Raw genomic sequence first — 22,561 nt, forward strand, 5'->3', positions numbered from 1 at the left:
ACCAAAACAGCGAATGAACACGGTAATAACGAATGTCGGATAGTGCGACCTACAATCAGGACTGCTCATTGAATATTACCTGCGCCATGACCATGCACTGTGAAAAAGGTCCCAGATTCTTCGTAGCACGACGAAAGGTGACAGCGATTTTAGTAAAGAAAATTACAGATTCGTTTCATCAAAGCAGGAGGAAAGGCATAAAAAAAAAATTAAACCGAAACTATTAAGACCAAGTAGGCCGTGAGATGGCAGCACAAGGGAATAAATAACGCGGTAAATTCGAATTCGTTTTACGGTGAACCAGGCTCGCCCATAGAATACTCTGTCAGAGAGAACTAGTGCTATATCAACTGAACAAACAACCTTCCAAGGCCTCGTTACCACCAAATTTTCAGGAGATAGATATTCGCTTTGCAACACTATAATGATTTATCCGGATCTATACAACCCGAACTGTAAACACTGTGGCCAACGAGCCAACTACGATAACATCCTGTGGGAATGTAAAATAGAGCCACCTCTGGGTGATCTACTTACCGCTCCTTCTCTCGAGCGGTGGGAGACCGTGCGGGCTAGTTCTGACCCCAGAACGGAAGTTCTGGCGGTGGAGTGGGCTGACAAAGTCATCGAGGGCTATGTACTCTCGAGTCTCGACCACTTAACACGTTTCTTATTTTAAACCATGTTAAAGAGGACTTCTCGTCTCAAGACATCCTGGGCAGTACATAGCCATAAGATAGGATAATATAGCAGTTTGCTCTTTCAATACGGTCAAACCTCGCTTAACGAGACGGTTTATAACCAGATAATGAGTATTACAAAGTAATGGCTGTTGCCGTTTCAAGCTACCGTAGAAGGACATGCATTTAACATCTCGTTTTTATGAGAAAAATTTTCCCATTACGGGATTACCCGATTACCCGGATTACCCGAAGTGAACTTTGGGTGGAACTTCACTGGCCGTATCGCGCCGAGTATATCGATTTGTAACAACGTGCAACAGTTACGTAGTGATTCAAATGGGCAAACTGAAATTACCCTGCGTAACCAGCTCTGTCGAGAACAGCACAAAACAAGCGCTAAACTTTGCTTGTCTCAAGTGGTGCCCACGTGAAGATTTTCTCCGGGTGATTTGTTTCTCGAAAAAAATTTTGCCGTTGGCGTGCCCATCTTCAGAGAGGCGCATGCCGCAAGCCCAAGAGCACCCCATTAAACTTAAAAGACATGCTCACAGAGCACACTCTACAGTCATGTAACACTGCCATACTTCTCGTTATTTCCCTTACCCTCCCTCTCCTTCCTAAAATGCGTGGCTTCACTCGGGCTGGACAGATGTCGTTGTTGCCTTTGAAGCAATCATACCTACGGTGGGGTATTGGCCAGAGTTTGGCGCAGATCCAAACAGGAGAGAAGTTCATCAAGACTTTTCTCAAACGGTTCATAAATTAAAATTTGATGAATCTGGGAAAGCGAACGAATAATTTTGAGAGATTTTGAGACAAATTATCAATGAGCCTTGCCGGAGCAAGTGCTCTTCTTCACTGGGCCTTAGTGCTGGCCTTAAAAGAAGTTTTTTTTTTCCTTCCTTCTTTTCTTGGGCTACTGAATGCAGATAATAAAGGCGTATATATAAAAAAAGCAACGGAACACGTCGCGGTGTGCTCACGGGCGTTCATGCGGTAGCCTGCAGTGCTGCCATGCTTGTGTCTGGCCTTGTTTTTATGGACACAATTGTCTGACCTCACAAAGCCGCCAGTGGCACAGCTTTATTTGCTCCACCTTGGTTACACAGTAAAAAACAAAACAAAATTACAATGCGACCGATTTTTTAACATTGTGCGTACTGAGATTGCACGTCTCGGTTTCGTGCTGCAACCCATAGCAGCGGAAGTGAAGAAGTCCGCGAATGAGCACGTGAATGAAAGAAGACGAAGTTTGATAGCTGCAGCTCGGGTCGCGGGGGTCAGCTCCACCAGACTGGAGACGCATTCCACCGCTGCTGCAGCAAGGAGGCACCAGCCGGGGTCACCAGGGCGCAGGTCGAGGCGGAGGTCAGGGCGAAGGCTCAGTCCAAAATCGAGCTCGAGGACTACGGCAGAATGGCGGACGTGGATGCGCCTCCGGGCCAGGCCAGCATCGGCAGCACTCCCGAGCGCCAGAAGTGGGCCAACAAGCTGGAGTTCATCCTCTCCTGCGTCGGCATGTCCGTCGGGCTCGGCAACATCTGGCGGTTCCCGTACATGGCCTACGCCAACGGAGGAGGTACGCACCTGCAGCATTTTCATAGCCTCCAAATCTGCCGAAGCCACTTTTGATGGCTCGCACGTGACGTCATGGCCGCCATGATGGTCTTGATTTGGTTGATTTGGTTTATGGGGTTTAACGTCCCAAAGCGACTGAGGCTATGAGAGACGCCGTAGTGGAGGGCTCCGGGAATTTCGACCACCTGGGGTTCTTTAACGTGCACTGACATCGCACAGTACACGGGCCTCTAGAATTTCTCCTCCAAAGAAATTCAACCACCGCGGCCGGGGTCGAACCCGCGTCTTTCGGGTCAGCAGCCGAGCACCATAACCACTGAGCCACTGCGGCGGCCCATGATTGTCTTTCGTGCAAGGATTTGGAGCAGACTCACAAGATGAGGGTGCAGATAGAGGAACGTAGACACGCGCACATTTTCGCCAAGCTTCCGGTTAGCCAACAAAGCGGGAACTGTGACCTCAGTTAAAGCAATTTATATTGTACTGCTTTTCTAAAGTTGCAAGAACTCTAAATACGAAAGGAGTAATAAGGCAGTAAGCTGTTCTCTATTGCACACTAATTTCAGGTGTAGGCTACGCTGCCTAGTCCCTGGGTTAGATTTCCACCACTAAAAATGCGTAATACCTACATTTGGGAACGGAAACAACTTTCTTATTCGAAATATAGAAAGTTGTATCAGTTAGGAAGACCTTAACCGTGGTTTAAGGCTCCTCTATATGCTAACCTCAAGACCTTCGGTGCCGCATCTGAAAGCCTCCTCCCATTGCTAACTGCGTCAAGTTACTATGCTTTGCAGTGGAAATATACCTCCGTTGCCAAGAGTAAGCATTCTTATATCAAGTGATCGAAATCCATCCCTAGGCTTTGACAGCATACTCTGCTCCTAAAAGGGTGTGCTCTAGAGAACAGCTTACTCCTTTTTAACTCCCACGTAGGCGTATTCGTGTTTAGTGTGTATATAGCTTATTCTGATGTATGCCTGGCTTTAGACACTTCTCCGATTCAAGCAAGCTTTTCGTTCTTAACCTCTGCGTAAGTGGCTGGCGCCGTCGTCATTGCATCGCAGTTGATCGGCGTGTTTCTTCCTGCCATCCGTTCGCAGGTACTACACTCTAAACAGAAATCAGTTTTCCTCAAGCACACTCCCGTTTATAAAAGAAAGTGTCCTAGAGGACAGCTTATTCCCTTTTACTCCCATATAGGCATATATCCGCGTTTAGAGTGTAGGTGCGAAGAGCTGCGAGAATTCACGCTCGGTTAGCTGGCAATAACTATACGCCCTCCGCGTCGGCGCTTGACCAGTAGGTGTAGAGTGTATGGCTTCCTCATTCTGCCTCTGTGAGTTTTACTTTTCTGCAAAGTGTTCCCCATTGAAAGCCGTCTGTGCGATAAGACGTCGGAAATGCCTCGGTTCTTCAACATATAAGGTTAAGATTTAGAATTAGATCCTTGGCTTGCATAAATATAAACATTCTGCTTGCGGCTCTACCCTGCCGCCTGTAGCAAACACTTTCTTTTCCCGTTGGGGCGTCATTTATCCTTTTGTTGCGGTTGTTTTCTGCCTCCAGCCGCCTTCCTGATTCCCTACACCATCCTGATGATCACCGTCGGCAAGCCCATGTACTACCTGGAGCTCGTGCTCGGCCAATTCCAGAGCCTGGGGCAGACGCACGCCTTCAACTGCTTCCCGCTTGCCAAAGGTACGCCGTCTACCACTTGTCTTCAGCATTGTGGTCCTCTTATTCATCCCAGTGGAAGACGCTAAGGGCGCAGGTATTTTAGAGAGCTGCGGACTCTTTCGTGAAAGTTGGGGCTCACACTGCCTCGTCATTGTTGCGATGCACTTTCCTTTTTTATATTTCCACCCTACTCTTATATTTCCTCTGTAAAGCTGGCCTATCACGGATTGAGATTTATAAGTATAAGGGTGGAACTGCGCAAGTGGACGACAGACAAAAAGAACACGCAAACAACACAGACGAGTGCTTGTCTGTGCTGTTTAGTTGCTTCTTCACGAAAGTTGCGCTGTTCACCCAGTACAAAACTACACAAATTCGTCCAAGTTTCCATCCGACTACAGATTTGGAAGCCTCAGCATTACACACAAAGATATAACGAAAAAAAAAAAGCAGACTTTTTACGTAATCCGACTTACAGTATCCTGGAAGCAAGATCTCTTCTCATGCGAGCATCGGAAATGGCAGATATATGGTATGAAGATAATTATCTGAAAAATTAAACACGCTCGAGTACTACGAGTGTTCGAGTGTTCGGATTTCTAGAATTTCTCGAATAGCGAATCGAATATTCGCCTGTTCCATTCGCTGAACGGATCATACAGTGCGCTTTCAAAAATATTCGAAATGAATTGAATATGCTTTCAATGCCGTCTAAAACAGTTGGCGAATGAGTGGCACGAAGCTCGAATAAGGCATGCCGCACAGCATGCTGCCGCGATCGCTGTGCACGGGATGGAGGGTTTAAATCCGCGACGCTGGCCATTTGCTCATACATGGCCTTCGAGATTGGGCGACTGATCTCGAAGGCCATGGTTGGTTTGTATTGGCTTATGTGTTTAACGTCCCGAAGCCACTCAGGCTATGAGAGTCGCCGTAGTGAAGGGCTCCGGAAATTTCGACCACCTGGGGTTCTTTAACGTGCACTGGTGTAACGTGCACGGGTAGCTGTCGCGCGCTTTCATTCACAGAGATATTGCGTTAGTTTATTCGCTGTTCTCAGCAGGTGCCAATAGTCAATAGAGAGTTGTAGCATAGCGCGATCCGCTACCGTGAACCGAACTATGGCGCCACTCAGGCGCAGAACGCCATGAGGGCGAGAGATGGCGCCACGTTTCCGTCAGCTGCATGCGCGCGTGCAGCGTCGGAATAATCAGGGCGCACAGTGGGGCCCTGCGCAAGCGGATCACGGTAGCAGTACCGTGAACCGCTTCCGCGATGCGCCACTGAGGCGCAGAACGCCATGGCGTTGGTAAATTGGTTTTTGAGGGAAGGAAATGGCGCAGTATCTGCCTTACATATCTCGGCGGACACCTGAACCGCGCCGTAAGGGAAGGAGGAAGGTAGGAGTGAAAGAAGAAAGAGGTGCCGTAGTGGAGGTCTCCGAAATAATTTCGACCACCTTGGGATCTTCAACGTGCCCTGACATCGCACAGCACACGGGCGCCTCTTGCATTTCGCCTCCATCGAAACGCGGCCCCCGCGGTCGAGTTCGAACCCGGTACTCCGGCTCGGTAGACGAGCGCCTTACCACTGAGCCACCGCGAGGGAGGGGTACCCGCCGATCACGTGATCTCAGAGGAATTACCTGTTCGAAGACTTAATTTTATTTGGTAGGTGATCGCATGGACCCAGCAGCACTAAGTTCCAATTGCCGAGTGAAGGGATTTCAAGGACTTGAAAAATTACAAACCGATCAAGCGCAGACAACAGATGTACAGATATAATTTGCTACGGCAATTTTATTATGGCAATAAAAGATCAACACAACACTATTAATAACTGAAACCTACACCAAGAAGTACCTTTGCGTTGCACACGACAGAGAATTCTGGCAGGTAAACTGAACAAGAACAAATTATGGGCTTCGAATGCTTCGCCATAGATATTCTGAGCTTGACTCGCATAAAATTCAAACCCTTCTTACACTCAACTTTCTAACCTTTTTTTTCTGTAAATCAAGGCGTCTTATGATTTAGCTCTTTGAAATCACTGCCATGTGGGAATGTGTCTCCGGAAGTATTCATGTGAAAACCATTGCCACTTAATAATTTATTTTTCAGTGAAGACATGGCAGATTGACCATTTCTATCGATTTTACTGACTAATGTGCACGTTTTGTAAAGATGTAAACAGGAGAAACAGCAAACATTGTCGTCACCGCCGAAGCGATGGTGCGGCCATCGCTGTTGCTTGTAGAGAAGGTCGACGGCTCCTCACGCTGCTCCCATACAGCTTTTTTCCTCGGACTCCTCCATATATTGTATGGAAATAAAACAATTCAATCGAATTTATTTCAGTCAACAAAAAGATCACATTCACATCAATCAGGGGATAGAGAACTGTGCACACTGTAACCAACCTTTATACGGAGCATTCATGGATTGCTAGAAAGCATTTAACTCAGTGTAATCTTCAACAATGGTGCAGACATTGCGTAAACACGACGTAGAAGAATCATACGCAAAAGCAATGGGAAATATAGTATATAGAGCTGCACAGCGACCATTATGCTCGACAGGAAAAATAGTTTAACCTCAATCAGGAATAGTGTCAGGCAGGAAGAAACGATTTTCCCCCTACTGTTCCCCGCCTGTTAACAAAAAGTATTCTGAAAACTGCATACGGGAAAACTGCATTGGAGCTTGGCGCATGGATAGCCTCAAATGTTTATGCGCCCCTGAACACAACCCAACCCAACCCAACTCAACCAACACAACACAACACAACACAACACAGGACAACACAGGACAACACAGCACAGCACAGCACAACACAACACAGCACAGCACAACACAACCCAATACAACACAACACAGCACAACGCATTGGGGAAGTCTTGGCGATGAAATTTCACGGAGAATAGCTTTGTTATTACCGATCTGCTATTACCGATCGGGTACGTCCTTGGTTCTCACCCTTCGGTGTCCGTCGCGCAGGCGTGGGCGTGTGCATGACGTACACGTGCTTCTTCATCTGCCTGTACTTCAACGTGCTGCTCGCGTACGCCATGGTGTACATGGTGCACTCGTTCAAGTCGCCGCTGCCGTGGAGCACGTGCGACCCGGCGTGGGCGGACGAGAACTGCTTCGTCCGGGACACCGACGTCAGCTGCCGCACCGTGGAGAACAACCTGTACAAAGTGTGAGCGCATTCATCGCCATGCATCACTGCGCGCTGTGTCGCCGAGTGGCGGTCATACAAGCCAAAACAGCAGGCTGACGAAGGCTTCGCAGCTGAAATGCTTCATTTGTGTGAATTTCCGGCCCCCAAAGTAAAAAAAAGAAAGTAATAGTGCCGCGGATATGGAAGCACCCACACTTCGAGGTCGTCAAGGATCTAATGGCAAAGGCTTTCGTGCGCGTTCTGTTAGAACACGGTTCATAGTATTTATAGTAACTCCCTTATATCGTAGCAACAGCTGCGAAACATAGCAAACCGACGCTCGTGGTCAGGATTCTTCCAGAACAATCCATTTAGCGATCTGCAGATCACTAACTTTACGTCGTCCTTGGTCAGGTTCGGAAAGGTGCAGGAGGAACACACCAACAACACGGTGATCCTGGACCGGGGCGGAATCCCGTTCGCCGTGCCCCGCGACGTCTACTTGAACCTGACGCACGGCTGCACCAACGCCACGCAGACAGCGGCGGAGCAGTTCTTTTAGTAAGTCTACTATATTGTGATGTAGAATATTCTAGTTCCCTATATAGTTCTCCCCAAGAGTAAACGTAGAAATTTCGTGGCAATTTTTTCCTCTTCCTTTTTTCAAGACTGCGCTTTGCGGCGAGCCATCATCATCATCATCAGCCTGACTACGCCCACTGCAGTGCAAAGGCCTTTTCCATGCATCTCAAACTAATCCTGTCCTTTGCCAGCTGCGGCCACCCTATCCGCATGAACTTCTTAATATCATCCGCTCGCCTAACTTTCTGCCACCCATGCTGCGCTTGTGTTCTCTTGGAATCCCCTTCTTTACCCTTAAGGACTAACGGTTATCTTACCGTCGATTAAATGCCCTGCCCAATCCCATTTCTTCATTTTGATTTTGACTAGGATGTCATTAACCCGCGTTTGTTCCCTCGCCCACTCTGCCCGATTCCGGTTTCTTAACATTGCTCGTATCATTTTCCATTCCATAGCTCGCTGCGTTGTCCTTAACTTAAGCTGAACCCTCTTTGTTAGTCTACACGTTTCTGCCGCATAGGTGGGTACCGGTAAGATACAGCTGTTGTATATATTTCTCTTGAGGGATACCGGTAAACTGCCATTGATGATCTGGAAGAACCTGCCACATGCCCTCCGCCCCATTCTTATTATTCTAGTTATTTCACTCTCATTATATGTGGCGAGCCGTGACGCCACCTATATTACAATATTACTCAAGGCACAGAACATCATGCAAGAGGTTTGCAAATTTCGCAAAGGTCGGCTTGGCAAGGCCGGAGGCTCCTAACAGGCTGTCCTCACTGCATGGGTAGAAATTTAGGCACCTGAATTTTTTGCATAGAAGTTTACCTGCATAGCATTTACAGGTATGTATACTACATGGCAAGGCGAACATGCCATGAGAACAAACTTGAAAGAGAGAGCAAGTTTTTCGCCTGAACGCGCAATAAAAACCTGATAATAAAGAGGAATATAATGCCCATGAATATTGCATTTTGAAAAGGAAGCGCACCATTTTGAAGGCCATATTCTGAGGTGAAACGTATTAGAAAGAGCCGCGAAAGTTAGCCGGTAATACTTTGTCTTCGAGGGGAATGTCACGCCACCGCAGCAGCGCTCTTTTGAGATCCTCTCACAGCGCATCCCTGCTACTGCTGATATAGCGGGAACAGTATAGGACTTGTATTGCCCATAAAGAAATGAGGGATAACGTCAAACAAAGCTCTGAACTGTGCAGCAAGAGCGTGCTTTCCATCAGCGGCGGCATTGACGAGCCTGGAAAGCTGAAGTGGGACCTCACGGTGTCCCTCTTCATCGCCTGGGTCTTCGTCTGCGTCGCCCTGCTCAAAGGAATCAAGACATCTGGAAAGGTGCGTGCGTTTGCGGAACAAGCCTAGATATACTGTTGACGATGATCAATGGTCCAGCTACTTTGAAACGGGTGGGCATGCACTTGCCGCCCCCCCACCCCCTCCCACACACACACACACACAGATACAAATAATCTTAACTGCAACACCCAGCAACGAATGGGCAAAAAAATTGGAGGAGGCACTTAAGCTCCGACTTAAGGGTATGACGCAATATCGTAATTGGTTAATTCCCATATATGCGCAAAGTCATTCTCTACTTTACATTCATAGATTCCTGGGAGCCCTCATATTCCTCCTTGTCCAGTGGTGAAGCAGTTAAGCGATGCTCCAATGCCCTGCAATGGCAGGTGCTCCATGCATTGGGACTTGTGCGGCCCAGGGTTAATATTCCAGAGCGACCAATCATTAATTTAAAATTTAACTGCCACCTGCCATCGTGGAAAGTGTTCTCACTATCCATTGCCCAGGTTGTGATGACGCCAAAAGGACACGTGACGTAGGTGGGCCACCTGTCTCTGGGGACCACCTGCCAGAGTCATGCTCGGGATTTTTCGCTCACAAGGCCGACGACGCCGACGCCGGATTTTCCCGGAAACGAGGCCTTTAGCGCTATCGGATTAAATACTCACAGGGACACTTATTACACTGTGCATTCGCAATGCTATAGGATTATAGTAGAATGCATGTTGCCAACAGCACACAGTCCGCGGCGTCTTGTGTTGCTCCGCTTACCCATTACAACAGGGAACAAAATCAGGCGTCGAAATTCTCGAGCTTATAATTGTTCCTCAGGGTTAGGTTCTTGTTTGGGAAACTCGAGAAGCTTTATCAACGATGTACTTTGTGTCGCGGAGGAATTTCATTTGGTGGTCCTAAACGTGGGCGGAGATTCGCCGCAGACTTTTTATTAAAATTTTGAATTGAATGTTTATTTTTGTAGTGAAATACAGGAGATCGGCCTCGGACAAAAAGATATGCGGGTAGCTTGAGAGGTGTCCGAGGCCCAGTTGGGGAAGTCAAAAATATATGAAAATAAAAAGGTAGGGAACTTATACATGATGCACGCTGTGACATAGTACAGAACGAAATTTTATCCACTATGAACTAGCTGTGATGAGCATGGGAGACCACCTAGCTCCTGAATCTTGTGGAAACGTTCTTCGCTATTGCAACAACGACGACAACAACAAAATGCGACTGTCCTTTGGAGTGTTATAGGCCCCAAGGCTTGCAGGCGCTGGCTTGGATGGGTGTATGCGCTTTTCTCCCACGCAGATTGTGTACTTCACCGCCCCGGCCCCGTACGTCATCCTAAGCGTGCTCCTCATCCGGGGCCTCACTCTGCCGGGTGCGGGCACGGGCATCGCCTACCTGTTCATACCGCAGTGGGAGAAGCTCTTCTCCGGCTTCGTAAGTCCATTTAACTAATCCCCTGCTCCCAATCCTACAGTGTGAAATATGAAACGCGAACCGTGAAAGCTCGAACCATTGAAGGGACCATTAAAGGGATACTGAGGCGGTTTTCGAATCAGCTAATTTTTTAGGGTTTTGAAGTAGTGTCATTGCCGATCACATCTGTGAAATTATTTTTTCGATTTTGGCTAAAACAGTGGCGCAATCACCAATTAAAAGCGCGATGTTCAAATCTCCCGCGCCCCGCGCGAGCGTAGGAGAGGAGAACAGCGGAGAGGGAAACCTCGTCCATGTCGGCCAAAGTGACGTCATGTTGAGGAGCCGGGGATACTTCGGCGCACCCGAGCGAGCTTTCAGCGCGCGTTGTTTCTCGTGCTGCGTGCGTTGTGACGTACAAAGCGTGTCAGCCGACCTTGAGAATCAGATTCAACACGAGGTACTACTCTGCGTTCGTGTCCATGAACAAATACGGCCGAGGCTGTGTCGTCTTCCACTGTTTTTAGCAAGATCAAAAGCTCGCAGCGCAAGCGCTCGCTGCTGTGACAAAGAATTCAAGCTGACCAAAGCAAGCCTACTCTGCTCGAAGCACTTTCGTAAGAGCGGCTACGTTTGTCCCTAATGTGACCTCTGGAGATTTCTGTCGAAAAGGCGCGGCTGAACCATGACACAGTTCCTTCGATTTTCTCGCGCATGAGAGGCGTGTCACCATTCCGAAGAAGCGCCTCTTTTAAAAGTAGAAACATGCTCACTTAGCCCCTGAAGAAACCTCTCCTCAGCTTAGGTGCGGCCAGACCACCTGAGACGTGCTCAGCAAGGCTCGGTTAGTGATTTTATACTCGGTTCGACGTGTTCAAGCAAGCAAGCAAGCAAGCAAGCAAGCAAGCAAGCAAGCAAGCAAGCAAGCAAGCAAGCAAGCAAGCAAGCAAGCAAGCAAGCAAGCAAGCAAGCAAGCAAGCAAGCAGAGCAAAACACAATAAAGCAAAGCAAGCAAGCATTGAAGCTCTTCATATGCGGCATCTCGTTTAATCGCTGCTAAGCAATTAAAATGAAAGCGTTGGACGTTGATTTCGGATGCAAATTTATGAGAGAAATGAATGCCAACCGAGTTTTTGCAAAAAAAAAACACCGCAACCTTACTCGGTTTCCTCATCAAGTTGTGGCAGCGGGCGAGTTGCAGCTACCTTGGCTTTTAAACACACATATAGTTGGCAACTACTTCACTGAACGTAAACTACAAATTTAGGATGGGCGAACGTTTCCGAGGCAGCGATTAATATTTTCTGGCATCTGCTGAACGCGTGAAGCAGCAGCCTTGTGCGCGTATTTGGCTTGGTTTCCAGCGCACAGTGATTGCGTCACTATCTTGTGGTCACATGCCTCGCAGTGCTTGGCCACTGCGCTTCGCTAATTTTGACACCAACTTTGTGCTCCTTCATCGTTTCCTTGAAATACTTTCTTGCCCCAACCTGCAACGCCGGGTACCGAGAACAGGATTTTTTGTACACAGTGCTTTGGGCCTTTTCTTTAGGATGACGCTCTTCCGGGCGAGCCAGGAGGCGTCCGGTGGTGGTAATTGACTTGAGTATTGTTCGCACCCCTTCCTTTCCGAGAATACGAGCCGAGGTTGTTCTGGCACCTTTTACGCATGGTCTGCATCGCGTCTTTGACGCTGGCGTATGCTTGTGCTAGGCGTAGAATTTTTTGCTTGTGTCTTTTTTGGTTTCAGGCGATACGTGGAATGAGCAAACTGTAGCATCCTTTTCTTCGGAGGTCAGTAAAAAAAAATAGTCGCCATATTCGCTTTTACAACGACACGGAAAGCTGCGATCTGCACTCAACGCAGCGCCGGATCCGCATCGGCAGCTTCTCCAGTCCTCAAAGTGACGTCACGACCTCTCTTGACCAATCACGGGCGGCGGCGCGCCGCGCGGCGTGCCCCGCGGCACAGGCCGCATATTTCGGCTAAAAAAGGCAATTCGCGCTTGCTTTTGCCTTATTTGGATGCGATATTCCAGTATACAGCATGAAAAACTATAGGATGCCGCTGCCAGCCCGATTTTCAAAAAAAGTGCTTCAGTCTCCCTTTAAATCATTTAGTGAAGTCAGGAAAAGCGCACGAGTGATCGGTGTTCCATCAGTCGTCACCGCACCGCAGAATTTTTTAACCTAGCTTCGTTAACACCGAAGATATCGTTGAATAAAAACGTTCCTCCTCTCCTCAACTCATAAACGCCGACACGCGAGAAAAAAAAATCCAGTAGGGAATGCACCCCGCCACGCGCCAACCCGCTGGTGTCACTTGGGCACGCCAATAACCCAAACCAAACCAAACCAAACCAAACCAAACCAAACCAAACCAAACCAAACCAAACCAAACCAATGCGAAGGCTCGCCCAGAATGCTCGCTCTAGTCGGAGGGAAAAGAGCGCTGTCGGCTGCGAGCAGCAATCTTAAATATTATTTATAAATTACAAGTTCTCCTTAGAGCTTCGAAATTGGACTTGAACACCTGCAACGGCTGCCTCTAGAGATCTGTTGCATTATAATATGACGATAAAAATCATTTCAAGGTCCCTTCAACCATCAATGCTCCATCGGCCTTGCCTAAACAGCAATGCACTACTCTTAACGTACAGCTAATCAACCTCTAACCCTTTTCCAGGTGTGGCAGCAGGCGTGCCAGCAGATATTCTACTCGCTTGGTGCCTCTATGGGCACCATCATATGCCTGGGCAGCTTCAACGATTTTCGCAACGACCTCCGCCGGTGAGCAAAGCGCTCACTACTATAGCTAGGCCAGGGGCATGTTTGTCTAATCAACGATGCCTTATCACACTACTTTTTTATCGCGCAACAAGAAGGTCATTTTTTTTTGTCATCAGTAGTGTCACATCCTTTGACAGTTGAAAAGAAACGGGCGTCGTGCGCAACACTGCGCCTCTGGACCTCCGCTTGTGATCATGAAGTTCACACACGAGAACGACACATACGCCAAGGGAGATGTAAACGTCTAAACGATTTCCAAAGGGTTAGGGTATTATGCTAAGCAGGAAGGAAATGCACGGTATCGCTGTCACTATAGTAGAATCCTGCACAGCGCCATGAGGGAAGGCGTAAACGGGCTACGTTCAGAACCTCACATTCAGCAAACGGGCTGAGAATCGACGCGCTGTCTATGGGGTATGGGGTACTGCCTAGTGGCGACTGTCAGGTAACCCTCTCAGAAACTATCTGACGAATCACCAAAACTCTTAGATTTAGGTCCGTTTTTATGCGTTTTATCTCGTGGTCTCAACTTACTCGCTTCATATAGTTTCTAAGATCGCATCTGTGCAGCCTCTTTGCATTAAGCAGTCTGCATTGGGCTTTTAGCTTTACCTGCGCTACTGATCTCGCTATTGACTTCGTATAAACAACAAAGGAATGTTCTCAGAGCTATCTTTTCGCGTTATACGTAAATTCTCGAAGTTGTCCAAGCGCGAAATATATAATTGCCATTTCACTTCACTTGCTGTTCTTGAGGTCTTAAGTTAGGTGATAAACCTTCATGCCAAGACGCATGACCTACACAAAATAAATCGAGTCATAACAGTATTAAAATATATGGTCAAAATCAGTTCAGTGCCGTGTATGGTAAGCAAAGCCATCATCTTTTTTTTTTGCACAAAAAGAGTCACATGGCTTTAAGCAATACGTCCCGTCTCCGGCTTCCTCGCAGAGACATCATGATCATCACCATGGCCGACTTCTTCACGAGCCTATCGGGCGGCCTAGTCGTGTTCGCCGTGCTAGGAAACATGGCCTACAACCTGGACCTGCCTGTCTCCAGCGTCGCCGAGAAAGGTCGCTCTTCCTGTTTCCCGCTATAAAACTCTCGCCCCTAGAAGTGCGCTTCAAGTCCTGGCCTATCGGACCACAAGAACACCTACGTTACAATTTTTACGCTGCCTACATCGTTTTTGTAGCGTCCGACCAAAATAGAATGGATATGATCAGATGTCACAAGCACGGATATGTGCCAGACTTCTATAGGAAATGTGAGGGAATTTATTTAGTCATTTTACGGGAACTAACTCTATTCGACGGGACAAACTCAACCGTAACCGGTGTTGTACACGTTGCAGAAAATAGGTAACAGATTACAACTACTAGACCTGAAATGTAACTGATTATCGTGGTCAGTTGCAGTCCGAGGAAAGTAACTGAACAATTGCAGGAAGGTATCGACTACTATTGCGTTATTTTCCTTCAACTTTTATTGACATAACACAAATTCAATGAGACTACATAAACTACTGTGGCTTGCTAGATATTTCGTTTATTAAAACCTCCTGTTGGGCGAGTTGGTAGTTCGTCTTGATATAGAGGGTTTATAGCGTAAACAAAGTCAATGACAAGAAGGCGACACACACACACAGGCGCTATCAAGAGGCTTTATTGGCGGAAGGCTACACCTTATAAAGGCCGAATAGTCGGAAAAGAAGTGATGAAAATGCAAAAATGACAAAAAAAAAAACAAGGGTTGTAAAAGAGCCAGCAAAGAAGAACGCACGCGCGGCTAGGCATGTGTGTCAAACGTAAAGACACCTTTGTTTATCTTTCCAGCGAATCAACAAGTAGCTGCACTACAGAACTCAATCTGAGCCGCGAACAGAGATAAAGACGGTTCGCTGATGCACTCGCTGCCAAGTTTCTTTATGTGACAGGCTTCTAGGCTAATCCGTGTCGTCCTGTCTTTACCAGGCTACTCATGCTTGTATTTATCATCGCCTTTCTTGTCCTTGTCTTTGTTCGCGCTATAAATCCTCTACATAGAGCTGATATATTTTTACACGTTAATTTTCAAGAGGAGTCTTTTTTTCAAAGTAAAGATTGCTTTCCTCACATTTCCTCGCGAAGATATCAGCTGCTGCACTGAACACTCTCAGTGTATGCGCTGAAGGGAAGGGTGGCATTGCATGAACACCTTGCGTACCAGCTCGTAGTTGCGCATTGCTTCGATGCTTGTGTCCAAGTTCTCTGCACAGCGCCGCGCTTCGTTGTCGCTCCGTTCTTTGTGTGTAAGCCTCCTAGTTAGGTGTAGCGGTAGGTAAGTTGCGCTGCCATCTGAGAGAACTAGGGGTCCCTGCAGAGTGGTCACGTGATATTTTTCGGGTCGAGAACTGCCGTACGACGGGCTTCTACCGTAAGGCCTTTAACGTAGAGGCCTTTGACCTAAAGTCATTTATCGAAGTCTTCGAAGTCATTTATGACCCTTATCATTACTTAGTAACATCCTCTATCATAACAAAACTACCAAAATAACTATCACTACAGCGACAACTATCACTAACTAGCACTTTCTCGTCTAATATCTTGGCTTCATTGCCGATGGTCGCCCATTGCTATCTTATGGTCTACTGCGGACGGTATGCGATAGCACGGTGACGTCATGAGGTTTTGGTACCCCTTTTCTTGGTCAACGCCGGCGGGTTTCATTGCCATATTAATAAGCACGCTATCTTTCCCAGGGCACGGCCTGGCGTTCGTGGCGTACCCGGAGGCAGCCAGCCTGATTCCCGGTTCTAACGTGTGGGCTTTTTCCTTCTTCCTCATGCTTCTCCTCCTTGCCGTGGACAGCCAGGTACTACAATTACAGGGCCCGCAAGCTCGTCTCGCAACAGAATAGAAAAAAAAAAAAACTCCCACGCTAACCACCCTGTTACAGGACTAATATAACTGACACCAACACCTTTTTAGTATTTATCTTCATCCCGAATAGCGCAACCGACTTCAAAAGACGTGTAAATAATGCGTAAGCTTTCCTGATGTGCGAATACAAAGTATACTGCATTTAAGGGCTACGATGTGAGAGGATGCTGTGGATTTCAGCGCTGTAGCTGGCCGAGCAATTAACCCGGCCTCACTGCAGTGTTACTGTTGGGGTGGCTTGTTGGCGCCATAATGAAAGAAAGCTTTATTACGGCACGGGCAGGGCGCACGGGGTACATTAGCTGCCGCTGTCGTGGCCCTAGATCAAGAAATCGAGTGAGGTTAAGGCGCGGCTGCAAGTTCATTCTACCCTTGCTCTGCGACTGTACGGACATAGAACTAACGCTCTCAGAAGTGAAGCCACCCGGTATATAGCGATACACCACTTATCTAAGTGACGATGGACTCTATCTCATCTTTCTCTTTTATGCGCGCACATGTTCATAGTTCGCAATGTTCGAGTCGTTCCTGGTACCCCTGAAGGACGAGTTTCCCGTGCTGAGGAAGTACCCGTCCACGCTGTCCATCGTGACCTCCACCATCAGCTTCCTGGTGGGATTGTCCATGACGACAGAGGTGGGACAACATTGCGCGCCCTCTCTTCAAAGTTTTCGCATAGGTCTGAACCCCCCATCAACCTTCCCCATCGTAAAACCCACTTTTACGCTGCCCGTTACCTACTCTTCTACACCCCACCCCCCTCCCCCCTCCAAAAACATATTTTCTCGTCGATCGTTTGCTTTCGTATATGCGCGGAAAGGAATTGAATCACTCCTTTTTTGGCTTCTACATTAGAGGACATTCTTGCAGGCAAGTCGGTACATAATTGGCGAACTTTTAGCCCAGAAAGACTAGGGCACAGGAAACGCAGTGGACGCTCACAGTGCTGTGTCCTGTCCACTTCGTCTGTTGTGTCCTCGTCTTTCACCGCTAGAAATTCGCCAAATTCTACATTAGACTTCGCGCCATATTTTCTTGCCTGACAGCGCCTCCCACCTCTAGAACAGGCAATGAAATCGCGAATACACGTCCCGTCTCTGTATTCGATATTTGTATTGCGTGTGCGTCGTTGTATGCTCTTGTGACTCTCATTGTGGAGAATTAACTCCCAAGCACTAGAATAAAAGCTGGCATTGATAATTCTACTCCACGTATTTATGTGTCCAGTCAATATTGCGTTGATTCTCACAGGGCGGACTGTACGTGCTCAACCTGATTGACACCTACATTGGAGGGATGATCCTGCCTATCATCGCCGTCATGGAGTTGTACACGGTGTGCTGGTTTTATGGTGAGACTGCAACACTGGGCCGTACTCAGGCAACATTATGCAGCCGGTAGTGAATATGGCTACAGCTTTCCTTCGTAGCCTTATGGCTGCGCTTGGTTGTATGCCAATGAGTAATTACTACCTTATTACATATATAGAAGTGTGCATAGATTGTTTTTGTTATTGTGAATGTGTATTGCTGTGATTGACGCAATCACCAAATATTGTAATCATTTTTCTTTCTGTATTTGTGTTCCCCTGCTCGATATGTGCCTATTATGAGTATGTATTTTAAGGCATTAACACCAGTGCTGTAACTGTGTAAAGGATGCTGGAACCTTTGTCAGGCTCTCTGTGACTTTAGTCCCAGTCTCCCCTCGATTTGTCGAGGAATAAAGCTCTTTCTATCAATCAAAGGTTAGTCTTCTCAGGCTGCGCCTAACGCTCACAAATGGAGCTCAAAAATCAAGACCTCCTTCCTTTCTTGTTGCTTCTCTACACGTCATCATGACCTAATACCGCAGCCAGAATTGGTACGAGGGGTACCATTATCGCCAGCACTAACCCGCGCCGGCGCCGAAAACAATTGCGTGAGCCAGGTGGCCATGGCAACAAGACGACCACGCGGATTGCTGCTTCCATAGAGGCGACTCTACAGTTTGATAACACTCAAGTCTGCAGTGAAGGTCTGCCCACATTCAGGACCGCCGCTCATAATTTTTCACACAACAAAAAAAAGTAGGCCATTGTTAAAACTTGTTTTGTTATCTATGCTTTCAGCTAATCACAAAATAAGCTCTAGAATTCTGATACCTGGCTCGTTTAATGAAGTTAAACATTAAAAAGCTTAATTTTGTTAACTGTTGTGATTGGCTAGCGGAATAACGTAGGACTCCTCGGACCGTGGCCCAGTGTTGACAACTGCTGTTTCTTTTTTAAAGCTGTATCCCACTATAGAGAAAAGGGAAGGGAGAATTTGAGCGGAAGGAAAAGGCAAAAGTTAAACATTATTAATTCTTCACTCCTGTCGCGCGTTTAGGAAGAATCTGTTCAGGACATTATCTTTAAGACGCCTTATATTCCTCAAGGTGGCTTGGTGATTGAAAAGAGACGGCCTAGAGTCGTTTCAAAAATTCACGTACTTGCAGGGGATGGTGCGCGGTCGCAAAACTATGCTACACCTCATCAACAGCACCGTCTCATGGGTGCTAACACAGTCGTATCCGATCACCGCCTGCTCAAAATACCGTTCACAACTTATGAAGAGCTGCATCGCGAGAGGTGTGAGGATTTTTTTCAGTTTAATTTTGAGATTACATGACTTGCCTTTGTCACGAAAAAGAAGAGACGCTTTTTTAACGCTCCTACACGATTAAGTTGACACACACAAAAAAAATGGATAATGCCATTCAAGAAGCAAATATACTATCTTTTCGCTGCAGGTCCACGCAGGATCTCCCTCGACGTTGAGTTCATGTTAGGCTCACCACCGGGCAGCTTCCTGAAACTGTGTTGGGTCCTCGTGTGCCCCGCGGCTCTGACGGTAAGCAAGCGCCTGATGATTATCAAGAAGTGACGTAACCTTCCTGACGAACGTACTCATGCCGATAGCCATCTAGCGTGTTTCACGCTAACTGCGCTCTCAAGTCACCACTGAGTGTAGTAAAGGAGCCGCGATTATCACGAAGTATGCTGTCGAATGTGCTCAGCGAGAGCTGTATACGTTATGGTATTTGAGAAGTCTCCAGCGCAAAACATCAGTGAAGCCGGTCCGCGACGCTGCACAGCCCACCGCCGGGGCACTCACCGGCTATAATGCATCTCCCATCTACGAGCCTCACACATACGAACCTCAGGCACCTCACCTTCCAGCTCCTCCCGCATATGAGGTGGATGTTCTAACGCCTAGGTTTCCGCTGAGATGGCCTAGTGGTTACAGCGTTAACTGTCCTTAGCTCTTTCCTCGGTTTTACGCCGTTGGCATCGGCGTTTGCCAGCCTACTGCCGGGCATCCACTGGTACAACTGCGCTTGCGGGCACCACCACAAAATACGGAATAAAATATGGATGTTCTAACCCTTAGGCCTCCTATGCGGTGGCGTAGTGGTCAGAGCCTAAGCAATGCCGTGCCACATGAGATAAAGTGAAGAACGAGTTTGGACGGGAGATGCAAGAAAATCCGTTTGGCTGCTATTGGGCCAGGGGCGCCTCAAGCCGTCGTAGAACGGCATTTCCCTTGCCCTCCTGTACATATTGGCGTATGAATAAAAGCACGAATGAAATGAATATAGATCTATTGTAGATGAACCATAAGCTGCAGATATCGCTGGAATTGAACCATAAGCAAAATCAGGTCATAGCCATTCGTTTAATTTCAAAACACATTCGGGGTCTATAGACCACAGAGAATTAGATGATGGCGCGAGGCGCTCTCTATGTGTATCGCATACTCGATGTCGCCACAGCAGGTTTCCGAACGGAAGCATGAAGATGAGCATCTAACGCTTAGTAAATAAAAAATGGCTGAGGCTTAACTTGGTTAAGCCTGGAGAATGCGAAGCATCATCGTGTCGCGTAATTTGGAGGCGCACAACCACAGCGACGGCGCGAGGTGGGCCCCCGTTTCTCCAGCGTGTTCTCGCATCACGCCAGGAGTAGACCGTAACATGGAGTCGCGTTCAGAAGCTCGGTGATGTTATCACCAAAGAAAAATAAAATTCATTCCGAAGGTGAGGAGAGTTGACCCAAGGACTTTTTTTGAAAAAAATCGAAAAGATTTATTTGAGCAGAGCAGTTACAGCATCTGCTGCAGGGGCAGAGGCTAAAGGCTGTGGCGCCTGACGAGGCCTCTGTCCCTCTGCAGTCGACGGAAGCGCAATACAAATTTCAGCATAACAAGAAAGTAAGTCGCATAATTAAAACAAATGTGGGTAAAATATGCCATTATAATCACAACATTAACACAGTATGATAAGTACGAAAATATGCAAGGATATTATACAGAGATTTTGTTCAGTATACAATACATTGAAGGACACTTATAACAAAAATAAAGTGAAAAACCATGGTACAAGAGAAGGATACATCCTGTGTATCCATGTCATAGGCACTCGTCACTCCCCGTACAAAACACCTGATATTATTATGACATCTTTAATGTGCTTTTTGAATGTGCTAAGATTAGATGCGAAATTCAAGTTACCTTCAAGTTTATTAAGTATTGAAGCGATTTGATAAGGAACTGTTTGTTTACCATAATTGGTTCTAGTTTTTGGCATGCGTCTTTTATTGTGTCGGAAAGGATAAGTAGAGTTTTCTTCCCTGTCGCAAATGTGCAGCTTCCGGAGTTGTACGAACTGAAGTAGTTTATAGTAGTATAGCTGGTCGGCCCTCAGCATTTTATATTTTAAGAACAAAGGAGAAGTTTGTAGGAGCTGGTAACGTCCATAGTAATTTTCATAACAACGTAATATCTTTTTCTGCAGTATTATGAGCTTATTGTAATTACCTTTTGTTGTGGTTCCCCACACCATCATCCCATATATTAGTTTTGAATAGAACAGGGAGTTGTACAACAGTTGTTTTAGCCATAGAGGAATTATGTGCCCTACTTTGTATAAACATCCTACGGTTCGTGCTAGTTCAATTGTTAGATGATTCACATGTGGCGTCCATGACAATTCTTCCTGGAACCATACGCCAAGGAATTTTTGTTCTTTAACCGAAGAAAGACATTGGTCATCAAACTTACGTGTTATTGTATTGTGCAGTGGTTTGTTAATTGGGCGAAATACGATAAATGTTGTCTTTTTTGAATTCAGTTCTAGCATATTTTCCTTCAGCCAGCTGGACAGGTGCACTAGGTAGTTATTTACTTTGGTTTCGAGCGCTGTTATCTCATGCGATGTGAAAAAAATACTAGTGCCATCTGCATACATAATGATCTCTGGTGATTCAGGTATCTTCACAATATCATTAATATACGCGAGGAAGAGCAAAGGTCCTAATATCGATCCCTGTGGGACACCCTGAGTTAGTTTTAACTGTGATGAACTTGAGCCATTAATGAGTACTATTTGATAGCGATCATAAAGATAAGAAGATAGAAGTTGCAGGGCAACACCACGTACACCGTACATAGATAATTTGTGTAGTAAGATGTTGTATTGGATAGAATCGAACGCCTTTTTAATATCGAGAAAAAGTCCTACCGTGTATTTTCGATCCTCTATGTTAGAAATTATTTTATCCTTAATGTATAACAAAGCCTGCTCCGTTGATTTCCCTTTTCGAAAACCATATTGACTTTCTGTAATAATGTTATGTTTATCAAAAAATGACACTAATCGGTTATGAATGACACCTTCAAAAATTTTTGAAAGCGTTGGCAGGACGGATATAGGGCGGTAATTTGCTAGGTTTTCACGGCCCGCGCCTTTATATATTGGGGTGACTCTTGCTACCTTTAACTTCTGTGGAAAGACTCCTGTGGACAACGTACGATTTATAATAAAGGCCAAACTAACGGATATCACAGCGGATATATATTTCAACTCAATCGGGCCGATGACATCGATTCCAGCAGCAGCATTATTTTTAAGCTTGTTTATTAACATTTCTACTTCGTGTAAAGTTGTTGGGCGCATATAAATTGACTCGCATAACGGTGCTATGGTCGATACTGACTGATCAGTGCAATTCTTTGTTGTACAGGCATTCGAGCCTACTTTAATAAAATGTATGTTCATAGCATTGGCGAGAGCTTCACCGTGCACAATCTTGCCATCAATGGTGATTTCAGTAATGTTTAAACACTTTTTAGTTCTTCCAGTGAGCTTATTTACTGCATCCCACACCTTTCTAGGATTTTCTCTTATGCTATCGAATTTACTGTGGAAGTATTCTGCCTTAGCTTTCTTCAGATCGGATGTTAGTGCGTTCCGGTACTTTTTAAATTTCAAAAATAAACCTGGGTCTCTTTTGTGTAAAAATTCGTGGTACATTTTGTCCTTTGTTTTTATGCGGCTGTAAAGAAGTGAATTCATCCATGGTTTTCGGAATTTTTTGTTTCTACGAGAAATGACGTT

At 46.5% G+C, this 22,561-nt stretch overlaps 1 protein-coding gene across 1 annotated transcript in view; it reads left to right on the forward strand.

Moving 5' to 3' along the window:
* The first annotated feature begins 2,099 nt into the window (after nt 1-2,099).
* Nucleotides 2,100-22,561, forward strand: part of LOC149365340 (sodium-dependent proline transporter-like) — a 30,813-nt gene continuing 10,351 nt past the window's right edge. Inside the window, exons 1-12 of the mRNA XM_089581008.1 lie at nt 2,100-2,262; nt 3,831-3,962; nt 6,938-7,142; nt 7,518-7,664; nt 8,905-9,037; nt 10,316-10,450; nt 13,116-13,219; nt 14,172-14,296; nt 15,964-16,076; nt 16,652-16,780; nt 17,396-17,495; nt 18,917-19,017. Of these exons, the coding sequence (XP_089437134.1) occupies nt 2,100-2,262; nt 3,831-3,962; nt 6,938-7,142; nt 7,518-7,664; nt 8,905-9,037; nt 10,316-10,450; nt 13,116-13,219; nt 14,172-14,296; nt 15,964-16,076; nt 16,652-16,780; nt 17,396-17,495; nt 18,917-19,017 (1,587 nt within the window). The remainder of the gene's footprint in view (nt 2,263-3,830; nt 3,963-6,937; nt 7,143-7,517; nt 7,665-8,904; nt 9,038-10,315; nt 10,451-13,115; nt 13,220-14,171; nt 14,297-15,963; nt 16,077-16,651; nt 16,781-17,395; nt 17,496-18,916; nt 19,018-22,561) is intronic.

This window comes from Amblyomma mixtum, chromosome 1 (genome assembly GCF_055824585.1).
Source record: "Amblyomma mixtum isolate Tamu chromosome 1, ASM5582458v1, whole genome shotgun sequence".
NCBI classification, from domain to species: Eukaryota; Metazoa; Arthropoda; class Arachnida; order Ixodida; family Ixodidae; genus Amblyomma; species Amblyomma mixtum.